The following is a 13,921-nucleotide window of genomic DNA, read 5'->3' as shown; positions in this document are numbered from 1 at the left end:
AGGATGTATTCACAATCCCCCAATTTACCTTATGTGGCACTTGCACTTTTATCTGCAGCTGTAACACTATATTCTACAATGTTTGATTGTAGTCATTATATTAATGATTTGCATGGATGGTATGCAAAACAAAGTGTTTCATTGAACCTCAGTACACCTGTCAATAATAAATCAAATATATGCCAAATATTCCAAACACTTAGAGGCAGTGGTAAATTAATAACATTTACACTTCTTGTATAACCTAGATATTGCAAATAAAATTTCTTAAATGATATATTCAATTCTTACCTCTGTCTTTACCTGAAACACAGTAGTTAGTTATTAGGACATTGGTCAAAGTTTTTTGCTAATGTTGAAGATATCGCAACGGCGCACTGCAAATTACTCCATTATTCCTAACGGTAACAGTGAACAAGCTGTTCAACTCAAATTTTATTTCATAGCAAAGTAATCCTCTGTAAAAGGAATACCACACGTACACCTGAACAATTTGCCACCTCATCAAATACGCATTCAAAAATGCCATTAACAAGTCATCCTATCTTACACTAGCTTTCTACAAAATAAATGGAAAGGCTAGAGAGAAATGTTTTATATTTTAGAGGATACATTCAGAACAAGAGACCCATTGAATACAAGAGGGAGACATGCTTGGATCAGGAATAAAGCAGATTGTTTTTATAAGTTCACAAATAAAGAATCTAAAAAGCGTTAAAAAAACACTGATCAAAAAGCGTACACAAAGAATCAATTGGACTTATTAGAATGATAAATCGGCAATAAAATGATGAAGATCTACATGGACAAGCGGGGCTGGAAATTGATGAAACTATAATTAGGTGAAAACAGCCTGAGAAGGCACAAATGGGCATACGTAATTTACCACCGATTTGACACAACTACACCAAATTATAAATCAGTCCATGGCACATTAACAAAATACTTGAAAGATGGAAAATGATCGACTGATGGTTTTGCTTTAGTTCTCAATTTAATTCTCAATTTCGTGGAAGTTAGTCAATATTTCTGCACTGAATATATGTAGCAAAGAATATTAAAACATTTCACTTAGGTCTATTTAAACTCTATGCTCATTTCTCATCATAGTTGTCTCATTGGCTTTCCTCCAAAACTCACCCTCAGATGTACATCGCTACTACGGAGTGAAACAAAAACACAAATCACATTTGTATCGTGAAGGTGGTAGCTTTAATATTCAGTTTAAATTCGAATAAATAGATGACAAAACACACACCAATTAACTATTTTGAATAGGCAGGTGTTTATTTTGTTCAGGCTTTGGGTTTTTTATTTTACATTATCAAACAGAGCTGAGGTACTAGTGATATTCCAGGACAAAATTTTCCTTTTTTAACTTCGGGTTATCATAGTAACAAGACATACGCAAAAGTAGTAATGAATATACAGTTGCATGGGTACAACAGTCAAGCCAAGTAAGCCATATTCTGTTCAAAAACCAGTACTATTGAAACTGCACACTACTGCACCACAGAAGCCTTGAGAGCTCAGCTTGTGAAAGAATTTATTCATACATAAAAGAAAAATGCTGCTCTCCAAAAAAATTGTCCACAAGCTTGTTAGTTTTGTCAGTGTATAAAGTATTTCTGATAAAAATCAGCATGCTCTCGTTTCGCCAGATAACTTCCCCAGTTGAGCTTTAATAATTGTTTAAATACAGAGGAGAAAAAATGCATGGGCAATCCATTTAGTGTTATTTTCTTGTACTCCCAAGAAAAATGTGGATCACAAATGGGAACATATCGAAAGAACCCAAGCCACACCATCTTACAATATTTTCAGTAGCAAAATTAAGAACTTAGTTATCTAAATGGATAAGCAAAAAAATCTGCAATACATTACAGCTCTGGCATGCAGGGGGAAAAGTAGCCATTTCCAGGCTACGTTTCAAAGTTTGATATGCCGGTCAAGTTTTGTAGAGACCAGGAAATCTCCGTGCCTGTAAATGCCACACCAAAAGTAAGGCAGAATTATGAATCTTAGCAACAAGTGAGACCAACCATACCTGCAGCCCTACTTTAACAACGCATGAGGTGTAGGCACTTAAAGGATGCAAAAAATCCTAACTGGAGGACACGACAGTGTCATATGGTTTTACTTTCTCCAATAAAAATAGTAAAAGTGGTGAACAGCATTAACTAGAAACAGTTTCTCCAACCCCCCCCCCAACATGCTTTAATGTTTAGATTGAAAAGAAAGTCATAAGATAAAGCTATAGTGTTCTATGCAGAAAAATCATACATGACAAAAATCATTAAATTGGTTACACATCTAAGACTTTTTTTTAAAAATCTGGAGCACAGAAATAAATTAGAGGGGAAAGAAACAATGTTCAAATAAAAATGCTATATCATATCATTTCAGATAGATTAATCAAACTATGGAGAATTACAAAACCCTAAACAATATGGGAGCCCTGTAACAAAAACGAATAAAAGATGCATAATTTTACAAGTTCTGCATGTGAATGCTCTCCTTCCTTCAGATACACAATTGAAAGAGATCTCTGTATGCTAGAGGACATTCTAGTTTTGAAATGTGCAAGTGAGTAAAGAGAACTTTCCAACCTATGCAACACAAAGATTTGTCTTCAATTATTTTCTAGCCTTTCAAATGCAACTCCTTTAACAGGAAATTATGCATCATTATTTGAAAATTCGTATCCAAGAACCTATCACCATCTTAACTCAAAGCTAAATTTAGGAAAAATATATGTTGCGCTCAGATGGTGAAGAAAAATGGGGAAAATTAATTCATATACATGATGATTTGTGGGGTTTTAAATACTAACAGGCTTCGGTAAGACTGCAAGCAATGTTTGCTGTATTTTTTAGTTCTCTTTGCACACTTGAAATTTACTTAACAATTCAGTTGAGAAACTTATCATTTGGAAGTAATTAAAAAGGTCCAATTCACTGGTGTCTCATTGTTCGGATAATATAGTCACTGTCATAAAGCCACTTAGCATTCAGATGTTATCTGCATAAACTGTCCTTTACACTAAACAGCTACAGAGTTCCATCATTAAAAGTGCAATATTATACAATGCAAAGAACAAAATGTGTCTTCCAATTAAAAGTAAACTGATGGAAGTTGAGTTTTGGCAATTACATTTTTTTGTATCTGTTTCCAATGAAGACACTGACATTTTCTCCACATTTGTGCTTGTGAAGCTAATAGATCAATTACAAGACAGCCAGCAATGATGAATTGCAATACTTTACCAACAGGGTAAGATTACTAGCCAATATTCACACTGTGGTGGATGGCAATGACAAATAAGCAGTGGGCTATAGAACCATTATTAGCAGGAGCATCCTCCCTCACTGACTGGTTGTTCTTGGGTCTTTTCCAGTTTTATATCGATCACTGAAAGTCGACTGTGTTAAGGCAAAATCTTGTCATACATTTTGAAGCCATTTTTATTTTTAAAAGCGCCTGATGACAGACATATGCAAATGGTACATTTAATAGTTTGGTAGGTAGTAATCAGAGCTCAGTGAGGCATTGAAATCCCCCCAGATTGCAGTGCATTTTATAGTGTCACACCATTCGGGTAATCTTTTATTATATAATCTGAAACGGATAGTAAATTTGGGATTTCTGGTTTAAACTACACAACTACACAATGGTTCCCAACAATTTAAAAACAATGTATTTACTTGTGCATGCCAAAAGGATACTGTCTTCCCTGCTCTTATCCTGTGTGCTTTCCATTCCAGGCAAGGCAGCAGCTACACGCCTGAAAAGCTAAGGTAAGAAATACACGTAAATAAAAACTCTTGATTTTGCAAGGCAGTGTAGCTAAAATGACTAAAAGATGGAGTGGTGCAACAGGATTCTTAACAACGAATAAGAATCTTGGGAAAAGAGTCTTTTATATGGCTCCTTCTTGCATCTTTTAGCAACCAAATCCCCAGAGTTCAGCCAGCCACAAAAGGAAGTAGGACAGTTTTCTGCAATTTTAATGCTACATCTTCGATTCAAATTTCTTTAAAAGGTGCAGATAACGGCAGTCTTATGTTGTCGATCCAAACAAAATGGCAAGTGTGATACTTTTTGGAAAATATTGCTACTTCCCTTTGTAAACACCATAGAAAATATGCACAAATGGTCGTTTTCTTAAAATGAACAGAAATTTTATTATGGCTTCAAATTGATCAAAAAATTGGCATAGCAAGTTCAAAAGTGGAATAAAAATGGGCTTAGCACGTTTAATCCAGAAATTGAAATATAAACATTAGAAGAAATCTTGCTAAAATAAGAACAGCAAAATGAATTTCCTGCTTAGGCAGCAGACTGAATTGTGTTAAAGTAACTAATGCAAGGAGGAGAGCAGCAGAATACAGATATTGTGGTGCTTTCCATGTAAACATGCTTGCTGCCCTGCGCACGAGTGTAACCAGCATTGGCACTATTCAGTCTGAAAAATTTGACGCCAAACCACTTAAACGCCAAATCTTCACATAAACCTAGATAGTCACTCACTCTATCACCAGTACACCCTGGATAGGAGAAATATCTACAAAATGCACTGCAGAAATTCTCCAAGGCCTCTTCCTTAAAATCCGGAATGACAAGAGAACTGTACCCCACAAAAATACGTATCATCCTAACTCAAAGCAACACTATAAATATCACCAGTGTGGAGGACTATCTAAAGAGATAATTAACATCAAGCTTAGAGCAATAGGGGACAGGCTTAAAATACCAACCCTGCCAGCAAAGTTAGTAACCAGCCGACTGGTTAGCACGCAACAAAAGCTTTTCATTGTACCTAGAAACACGGGACAATAAACTAAACTGAAAGTCAAAATCTTTTGATCAAACAAACTGTGCATTTTAAACTAGTTTGTGTTTCATTTATGTCCACTCTAATAAATCTCTGCCTCTTATAAACCTGCACTCCATTCTACATGAAGGAGGATACTCTGGGAAGAGCATACACTCAGCCTCGCTGCTAATTTATGTAATTCTGCATCTATTTGCTCTGGTCAGTATCATAAAAACTGCTTCGAGTTGTGAATCTTAATATTTAACACAAATCCTAAATCTTACAATTTTCTAGGTGATGGAAGCATTTGATCCACATTGCCAACAGCAGTCACTGGTGTTGTACAAAAAAATCAGAACTGATGATCTTGTTTAAGCTTTTTACTGATTTTGCTACACATTTTCTTTAAATAAATAAAAAACTGCAAACTCAGCAGATCAGGCAGCATCTGTGGCGGAAGATGGACAGTCAACATTTTGGGTCAGGATCCTTCAGAGGCTGATGAAAAGTCCCAACCTGAACGTCTTCTGTCTATTTCCATTCACAAATGCTGCCTGACCTGCCGTATTCCTCTAGCACTTTGTTTCATTACTCAACATTCCAACAAATGCAGTCGCTTATCCCTTTTTCTCCCCTGGGCTACACTTGAACTCTGTAAGGGCCCCATTTTCAGGTTAGTTTAGCATCAGGTAAGAATCTTCAAGATCAGTTAAAAAAACTTCATGTCTATTTTGCATTGATCTACAACAAGTCATTAAACCGTGGTCTTGTTATAAAAACCCAGTATGAAAGGTTATAGCAATAATGAGCACCATCTAATACTGCAAAGATTTTGACAAGATAGACGCAAAATGCTGGGGTAACTCAGCGGGAAGGAATGGGTGACGTTTCGGGTCGAGACCCTTCCTCAGACTGATGTCAGGGGAGTGGGCGGGACAGAGATAGAATGTAGTCAGAGACAGTAAGACTGGTGGAAGAACTGAGAAGGGGAGGGGATGGAGAGAGACGGAAAGCAAGGGCTAGATCAGACCAAGACGCAACTCTGGAACTCTGAAGTGCTCAAAATGTTTTACGCATTTTCGCAAATGACAGCATAAGTGAAAAGGCTACACATTTTAATGCAAGAAGCCATTGCTGAGAATTTTAAAAGCAATCATCTTTTTGTGGTCTGGAATAAAGAAAAACACACATCTTAGAAACTAGCATTAAATAAAACTGTAAATAATCTATCATGCAAAATAAAGTGCAATTTAAAATATTCCACGATTAATCTTTTGTACAAGTGGTTATTTTGCAAGCCCCACAAAGTAAAAGTGAAATTGCCACCAGCATCAGGCTTGATTGGTTCAAATCTGTAAAGGCAAAGTTCAATTGAGCAACAATTAGAAAAGAGAAGCAGAAGCCCTGAAATGTGGTTCCACCAGTGTCTAAAAGAAATTGTAATTTACTGAAAATATGCAGCAAAATAAATGGCTGATTAACATTTGAAGTATTTACCAAAGAGAAAATTCTGAAACGACTACACAGCGGCCAAGTTGAAACGACAAGTGTTTGGGGCCAAAATGCAGAAAGTAATATTTTATGGCAACCAATTTAACAGCAATCTCAGTAAATTATTATGTAAGCTGCTAAAATTCAAGTATTTTTCCAAAAAGTGCACAACTGTCTCATCAGTTGGAGTTATTTTTGGACTTGAATGCAACCAAATAAGTACAATGTTTTTATTTCTTCATACTAGAAGCATGCAATCAATTATCTAGCAAGAAGGCAGGATAACTAAACACCATTACAAATGCCATGCCATGGATACACCAAGCTCTACCTGCTTGACATTGTAGCCTATCTTTGCACTGGTTTCAATAAACAGAACATTCAGGTCTTTGCCTCTCTGTTCACCTTCTTCGGTAGTTATTTGCCTGGACAGATAGCAAGACAGAACAGAAACTTTAAAACTAAGCACATATATATTTGAACACTGCAATTTTGCTTGTTTCTGGGCTACATACAGGAGGAAAAGATCAAAATGTCAATTCACAAAAGCTACACTGCAGTAAAGAGGCAAAATGCCCATTTTTTTAGTAAATATGATATTGGATCTTGTCTAAAATTAAGTTATCAGGTGCTTGTAGCAAAAGCTGATCTTGTGCAGTTAACAAAAGCTTCACTCATCAAATAATGTCACAGCCAGGAGATCAGAGATGAGTCTTCCTAGATGCCAATTTAATCACATTACATAAAACTCAGTCAGGTCATGCATAAAACTTGACCTTAACATCCTCCTGATACCAATATTAAATAAACGTTTTGGTTTTCCACTGTAGCCACAGAAGCAAGCAAATCCTGCAGTGTATCCCTATTTCTCACTTACCTGTTTTACATTGTATCCTGCTTTAGCACTAGTTTCAATAAACATTACATTCAGTTCTTTGGCTTTCCTTTCTCCTTCCTCGATTGCAACTTGCCTGCAGCAGATAAAATAATGGTTGACAATAAATTTTAAAGTATGCAGGAACATTAGGGAAGTTGAACTTCAGGGAGTAGGAACTTGCAAGTGACTACTGTCAACCAATATCAATATGTCAGAAAATGCTCTTCCAAGTATTATTGATCACTTTTATTAATGAGGTAACTTCAAATTAAATGAGCAGTCAAGAAAGCTGCATTTAGCAGCGATCCGATTTTAGATACGTCAGAATTTGGTTTTAGTTCCAGCTGCCCTTTCACATTGGTGAGAACATAAATGCTTGGTGAGTCAAAAACTCTCCTCAAGAATAAAATTCCCCCTTACAATAAAGGACAATTCAAAGCCATCAGATGCTAGAAATCCAAATTATAAGCAGAAAACAATGTATGTAAACACTTAGCAGGTCCAGCAGCATTGCACAAAGAAAAACTGAATTAGCCTTTCAGGTTGAAGATCCTTCAATGGAGCTGGAAAAGCAGATATGTTTCAATTTGCTAGAATTGTCCCCCACTCAGCAGATTAAGGGGGAATGGATAGACAAAGGAAATATGCCTGATAGGGAGGGGCCAGGATTGTTACATCTATTTCACTTTCCACAAATACTGCTAAACTACTGAGTGTTTCCAGCATTTTTCTTTTTCTATTCCTCTATCACAGTACTTAAACAAAGAGTCCCTAATGAAAGAGATAAGACCAGTGATTCAAGAACACCGAGTTGACAAATGATTTTACTCATTAATAAAAATCTGAATTTAAATTAGTTCACTATTTTTTCTAATATTTTCTATGAAAGACAGAAAACGTAGGAAATATTAAGCAGATCAGGCAGACTCTGGATAGAAAAACAAAGTTAACACTTCAGATGAGTGAAAGCTCATCGACTTGAAATTAGGGGTTGGACAAATTTCAATATTTTCTCTGAAACATTGGAGGTTGAAGGGAGACATGACAGAAGATTTAAAACTATGAGAGGCATAAATAGGGTAGATTGTCAGCCTTCTTACCAAGGAAATAATCACATACGAGAGGGCATAGCTTTAAGATGAGGAGGGGGGGGGGGGGGGGGGGGAGGGGGGGGGGGAGTTTAAAGGTGATACATGGCTCAAGTTTTTTTTTTAATGCACGGAGGTAGGTGCCTGGAACACGCTTGCAGGGAGGGTGGTTCAGACCACGTCAATGGATGAGAATCGGATAGCTTCCCTGTCAGGTATGAAGTCAGGCAGGGTTGCCCACTCCCCCGTCTTGTTTGAGAGCTGTACAGAACCATTTGCCAAATCCATCAGGAAGGACGAGAGTATAACAGGGATGACATTGCCGGGCAGTGGGAGTCCTCAGATCTAAACCTCCCCATACATGAACAATGTTGTATGTGGAAGCAGTGTTCCCTCTTAATAATGGGGAGAAATTTGGTCATCAGCTGTTAGGTGCTCTTGGGGCTGCTGTACTTGGCGCAAATGTGGCCTGTCCCCCGCTCAGTGAAAATTTTCACTTTGCCTCAGTGAAAATTTAACATTAATTTATTTGAACCATTGAAAAAAAGGAATTTATGTAATGTTAAAAATGATAAAATTTCTACAAATAAAAGTAAATTATCTTCATAACTCATTGATATAATCCTAAACTAATGGCATCCATTTTTCATCAATATTAAACAATTTAAGAAATCCTCCTACTGTTTAATACTAAAGAATTTCAGATGGCAAAATAATGTACTTCTTTTAAAAGTCATGTGGTCATAATTAATAATGTAAAGTCAAAAGAAAGCACTAGGTGGCAATCATTACCAATTAGAATTCTGATTATTATAGTGGTGGAACAATTGGCAATGGCCAATCCAAAGAAAAAAGATGATTTTTGATTAATAAATAAAAGCTGGCAGTACCGGTTGTAATTGTGAATTTGTTAATTAAATATTGAATCTCCTTTTTTCCCCCCAAAGTCCCTGCATTTTACCACTACCCATTGGTTCCACTCTTTAAATCTACTCTAATTCAAATACAGAAGATTTAGCCAGGTACCTCAGGAGTTTTGTAACATGGTATTACATGTTAGCAGGGCCATTTAAATAATAACAGGGCCATAGTTAGATAAAATTAAGTGACACGAGTAAATCGGATCAGGCCCACTCATGAAACTCTAGTAGAAGCCTTTAATAGCCAGCAAAGCCCACTTCACCAATCATTGACAAAACCACATGGTTTCGATAGTAACAATTGTAGCTTATTTAAAACTCTGCAAAATCCTGGAGAGCTGCAAGATGTAGTGGTTCTCAATGCAATTTAAAACTATGGTGGGGGGAGGAGGAAGAGAAGTGGAGATCATATTAGTGTAGAAATTGACCTAGAAGAACAGCGATACCAAGGATGACAATAGAATAAAATGGAATAGTGTTGAGTGTAGAATGTAAGGACAAGGAAAGCTATTGAGCAATGCATAATGACCATTATTTGAGACAGTCTTGGTGGCAGGAATGAAGTGGGATTTAGAAGCCGTGATAGCATTACATGGTGGAACTAGCAAGCATTCAAGAAACAAATGCATCAAGCAATTAGAGAGCTATTGAAAAATGGGTCAGTTGCTACCGTGCAAAGGAACTATGCACATTTCTACCTAACTGAATATAATGGAAAACCTCTAAATATAGCTCACAGATCAGTTCCACCTGGTTTTCAAAGGTTATGGTGCGATTTATTTTGACTGATGTACAACATTGAAAATTCAAGGCTCTCAATATTCTGTGCGATGCAAAAGCACGTTGTTTGGTTCTACAAAGTAAATCTGCAACTGTATTCATCAAATTTAATAAAGTGGTTTACAGATTTACTTGAATATTAGGTAAACGTTAACACTTACATTTCCATTAAACTTGATGAAAATTGACTGGATTCTCACACTAAATTTCAGACTGTAATTACTTCCTTCATCCAGCAGACAAAATTAGCTTTTATAGTCAGCAATATTCAGATACTTAACTGGGTCAATGCAATCATTTGTTGCAAGCATTCAATCAAATGCTATCACACCCAGCTGCAAAGTCATTAGAAGATCGCAACAATTTGACCCCCAAGACCTACTTAGACAATTGAAGATGTCTAAGTGGTATCCTTAGTGAGGATTGATATTCACTGTCAAACTATGTTTCACAAAGATCTGGATAGGTTCTCAAGATATGTGATATACAAGAGCTCAAGCCTATAACAATCCTAATTAAAACCACACTGATGTCCATGGAAGAGAACTTTAGACCTTGCCATTATATCATGCTCTTGTTCCGAGAAGAAAATGTATGCCTAACAATCACTAACATTAAAAGTAGCCATGCACAAGTAACTTCCATTCTTCAATGTGAAATTACACATGTGGAACCTCATAGGTAACCCAAACAGTAACAGACCCGAATGCCATTCCACTCCCTCAGTCAGAGAACTTGGAAACTTGAATGCTCTGACGTGGACATCAAATGAGATACAATGAATGGGAAATAGTCAGGTCAAACAAAGGTACACCTTCTCCTGGTAGTGCAAATCAAAAGAAAAACCATGCAGTGGTGGTTTTGCCATCAAGAATGTCCTCATTTTACCTACTCCAATCAACTAAGTGAACCCCAATCTTGCAAATCATTCCTGTGAGAAACAGGATGATTAAACCACCAGAAACAGGATACTGGAACTACCACGATGCCGGGGACAGGGCTATTAAACCGTCAGAGACAGAGACAGGCTGGATGATGAACTACCACGATGCCGGGGACAGGGCTATTAAACCGTCAGGGGGTAGAGACAGGTTGGATGATTGAACTACCACATGTTCGTTGGAGCACTGAGAGTGTGGTACGGGGAGAGAGGCAGACTGGACAAAGGGCCATAAATTTAGGAGAGTGTCAAAGTAGCAGGGGTGGGTTGAAATGGGTTGTGAAGGTAACTAAGGGTTATGTGGATAACTACTGCGCTTGTTCAACTAAGTAAATGAATATTACAAATACGCCCCTGAGTGGGGAACTGCCAATTGCAATGCACATACAATGTATGATCTGGGGGGGGTACCTGGGGGCGGTACAGAAGATTGTGCACCTCAGCGCTCTGATTGGAAGGAGCCCGAAGGGGAGGAGGATTCAGCAGAAGGGAGGGAGATTCAACGAAGTTGTACTGTATAAAGAGAAGGCACTGTCTTTGTCTCGGGGTGTCTCAGTTTAGGGAGGCACCCGGTTCTGCAGACTCGTGAATAAATTTCTTGTTTCCACGACTTTGTCTCTGGCATCGTGATTGTGAGCACTCACATTTTACATCTCACAAGCTTGGGGGCTCGTCCGGGATCGCCACTCCGGCCGCTTGGCGGAGGCACGAAAGGAAGGGAAGGTGCACCCTGCTGATTTCAGCAGTCCCTGATCTCCTTGCTTGCCATCAGCGGTTTGAGCGAGTGATATCTGGACAGGAGACTCGTGGAAACAAGAGGGAATCCGGTATCTGGAGTTCTGTCGACAGGAACAGTCGGACAGGGGATCGGAGGGAAACTCTGATCGGGATCAATCGAGCAATTTCTGTGCACGGGACCCGGGTAAGAAAATTGACTATTAAGTATTATTCGGGCGATTGGGTTCTGTCGGACGGGAAAAGTCAGACAGGGAGGATAACAGATCGGGAGGGGAGTTCCGATCGGGAGGAAGCAGATCGGGAGGGGAGTTCCGATCGGGAGGGGTAGGGCGGTAAGCCCAACCCCAGCATTCCGCCTGATAGTCCGTTGGGGCGAATGCGGGTTCTGTCAGACAGGAACAGTCGGACAGGGATTCTGTCGGACGGGATAAGTCGGACAGGGGGGATTCTGTCGGACGGGATAAGTCGGACAGGGAGGATTCTGTCGGACGGGATAAGTCGGACAGGGAGGATACTGTCGGACGGGATAAGTCGGACAGGGAGGATACTGTCGGACGGGATAAGTCGGACAGGGAGGATACTGTCGGACGGGATAAGTCGGACAGGGAGGATACTGTCGGACGGGATATGTCGGACAGGGAGGATACTGTCGGACGGGATAAGTCGGACAGGGAGGATGGGTAATTCTTGTGTTAAAAATAATGACCCAGGGGATAAAAATCGTACCAAGGAAAAGGGACCAAAGGAAGAAGGTCCCAACATTCCACCCGATAGTCCGTTGGGGCGAATGTTACAACTCTGGGGAGAGGGAGGCACTGGGGATAAAAATAAGGAGATCATGATTAAATTCTGTTATTTTGATTGACCAAAGGAACCAATAAAAGGGAGTTCAGTCTGGTGGCCACGACTGGGCTCCGATGAGGATTGGGTACGGCAGGCATTAAATGTGTTTGTTAATTCAAAAGCTTCCCCTAATCTGGAGGAAAGTTGTTATGCAGGCTGTTGGGTTCCTCAGGTACGTTTACTAGAATTGGCAGGTAAACAAGAACCAAATGTTCCCAAATGGGATCCCTTGGAACATTTGCCACCACCATACGTGGTCCCACCGCCTCCCCTTTCCGGGTCTATACCCGAACAACCAAGGGAAGACGGGGGGGAGACGTCAGGTGGAGGAGGACAGGGAGTGGCAGAGAATCTGCCTTCCCTAGAACTCCGTAGATCCCGTCGAATAGAGGAAAGGAGGGGTGAAACTTCAACTGCATATCCCTTGAGGGAGGTCCCCATGGGCGGACCTGACGGGGGATTCGGATTTGTAAATGTTCCCCTGACCAGTACGGAGGTTAGGAATTTTAAAAAGGAGATGAAGAGTTTGCTGGAAGATCCCTTGGGGTTAGCAGATCAACTCAACCAGTTTTTTGGGCCCAAATATATATACCTGGGACGAACTGATGTCCATTATGGGAAATCTGTTCGACTCTGCAGAAAGACAAATGATTAGACAGGCCGGGATTAAAATTTGGGAGCGATCCGAGCATCATCCAGCTGTAGCGGGGAATGTGAAGTACCCGATTGCCTCGCCCAATTGGGACAAGCAGTCCGAAGAGGGTCGGAGAAACATGAGAGAACTCCGGGAAATAATAATAAAAGGAATAAGGGTGGCCGTGCCTAAGGGACAAAATTTTGAGCGAGCATTTGAGAACCAGCAGGCAAAGGACGAGGGCCCCAATACCTTCCTACAGAGGTTAAGAAAGAACATGCAGCAATATTCAGGGATTGACCCGGAGTCAGACGCTGGGCAACAACTTTTGAGGGCGAATTTTGTAACCAAATCCTGGCCCGATGTCCGGAAGAAATTAGAAAAATAGAGGATTGGAATGAGAAACCATTAAATCTATTATAAACAGAGGCACAGAAAGTATATGTGCGGCGGGATGAGGAAAGGCAAAAGGGGAAAGCCAAAATGATGATGCAGGCGGTAAAGCAAGTGGTTGAGCAAGACCAAGGGGATAGACGGAAAGAGACCTATAGGGGAAGAGGAAGAGGAATAAGGGGAAGAATGGGAAGCGAGAGAAGAGATATAGGACGCGATGGGGCATGGAGAGCAGGACCTGCCAGATGTTATCACTGTAATGAGGAGGGACATTTCAAAAGAGAGTGCCTTAAACTAAGGAAAGAAGTTCAGTCGTATGCCATGATGGAGGAAGAATAGGGGGGTCAGGGGTTCCCCTCCTTGGGGTTAACAGGACACAAACGGGAACCCCTAGTAAATTT

The 13,921-nt window shown here is 39.6% G+C and overlaps 1 protein-coding gene across 4 annotated transcripts in view; it reads right to left on the bottom strand.

Annotated features, from left to right (window-relative positions):
• Positions 1–763: 763 nt before the first annotated feature.
• Positions 764–13,921, bottom strand: part of rab6a (RAB6A, member RAS oncogene family) — a 74,194-nt gene continuing 61,036 nt past the window's right edge. Inside the window, exons 6-8 of one of the 4 annotated variants that reach the window (XM_078402161.1) lie at positions 6,639–6,732; positions 3,726–3,792; positions 764–3,411 (exon numbers count right to left, since the gene is read on the bottom strand). In XM_078402161.1, the coding sequence (XP_078258287.1) occupies positions 3,347–3,411; positions 3,726–3,792; positions 6,639–6,732 (226 nt within the window). In that variant the 3' untranslated portion in view covers positions 764–3,346. Of the gene's footprint in view, positions 3,412–3,725; positions 3,793–6,638; positions 6,733–7,184; positions 7,279–13,921 lie in introns of all 4 variants that reach the window. The other 3 variants (XM_078402160.1, XM_078402159.1, XM_078402158.1) reach the window with 3 other exon arrangements.

Source organism: Rhinoraja longicauda, chromosome 7 (genome assembly GCF_053455715.1).
Source record: "Rhinoraja longicauda isolate Sanriku21f chromosome 7, sRhiLon1.1, whole genome shotgun sequence".
Classification (NCBI taxonomy): Eukaryota; Metazoa; Chordata; class Chondrichthyes; order Rajiformes; family Arhynchobatidae; genus Rhinoraja; species Rhinoraja longicauda.
This window is presented reverse-complemented; position numbering and strand designations above follow the sequence as displayed.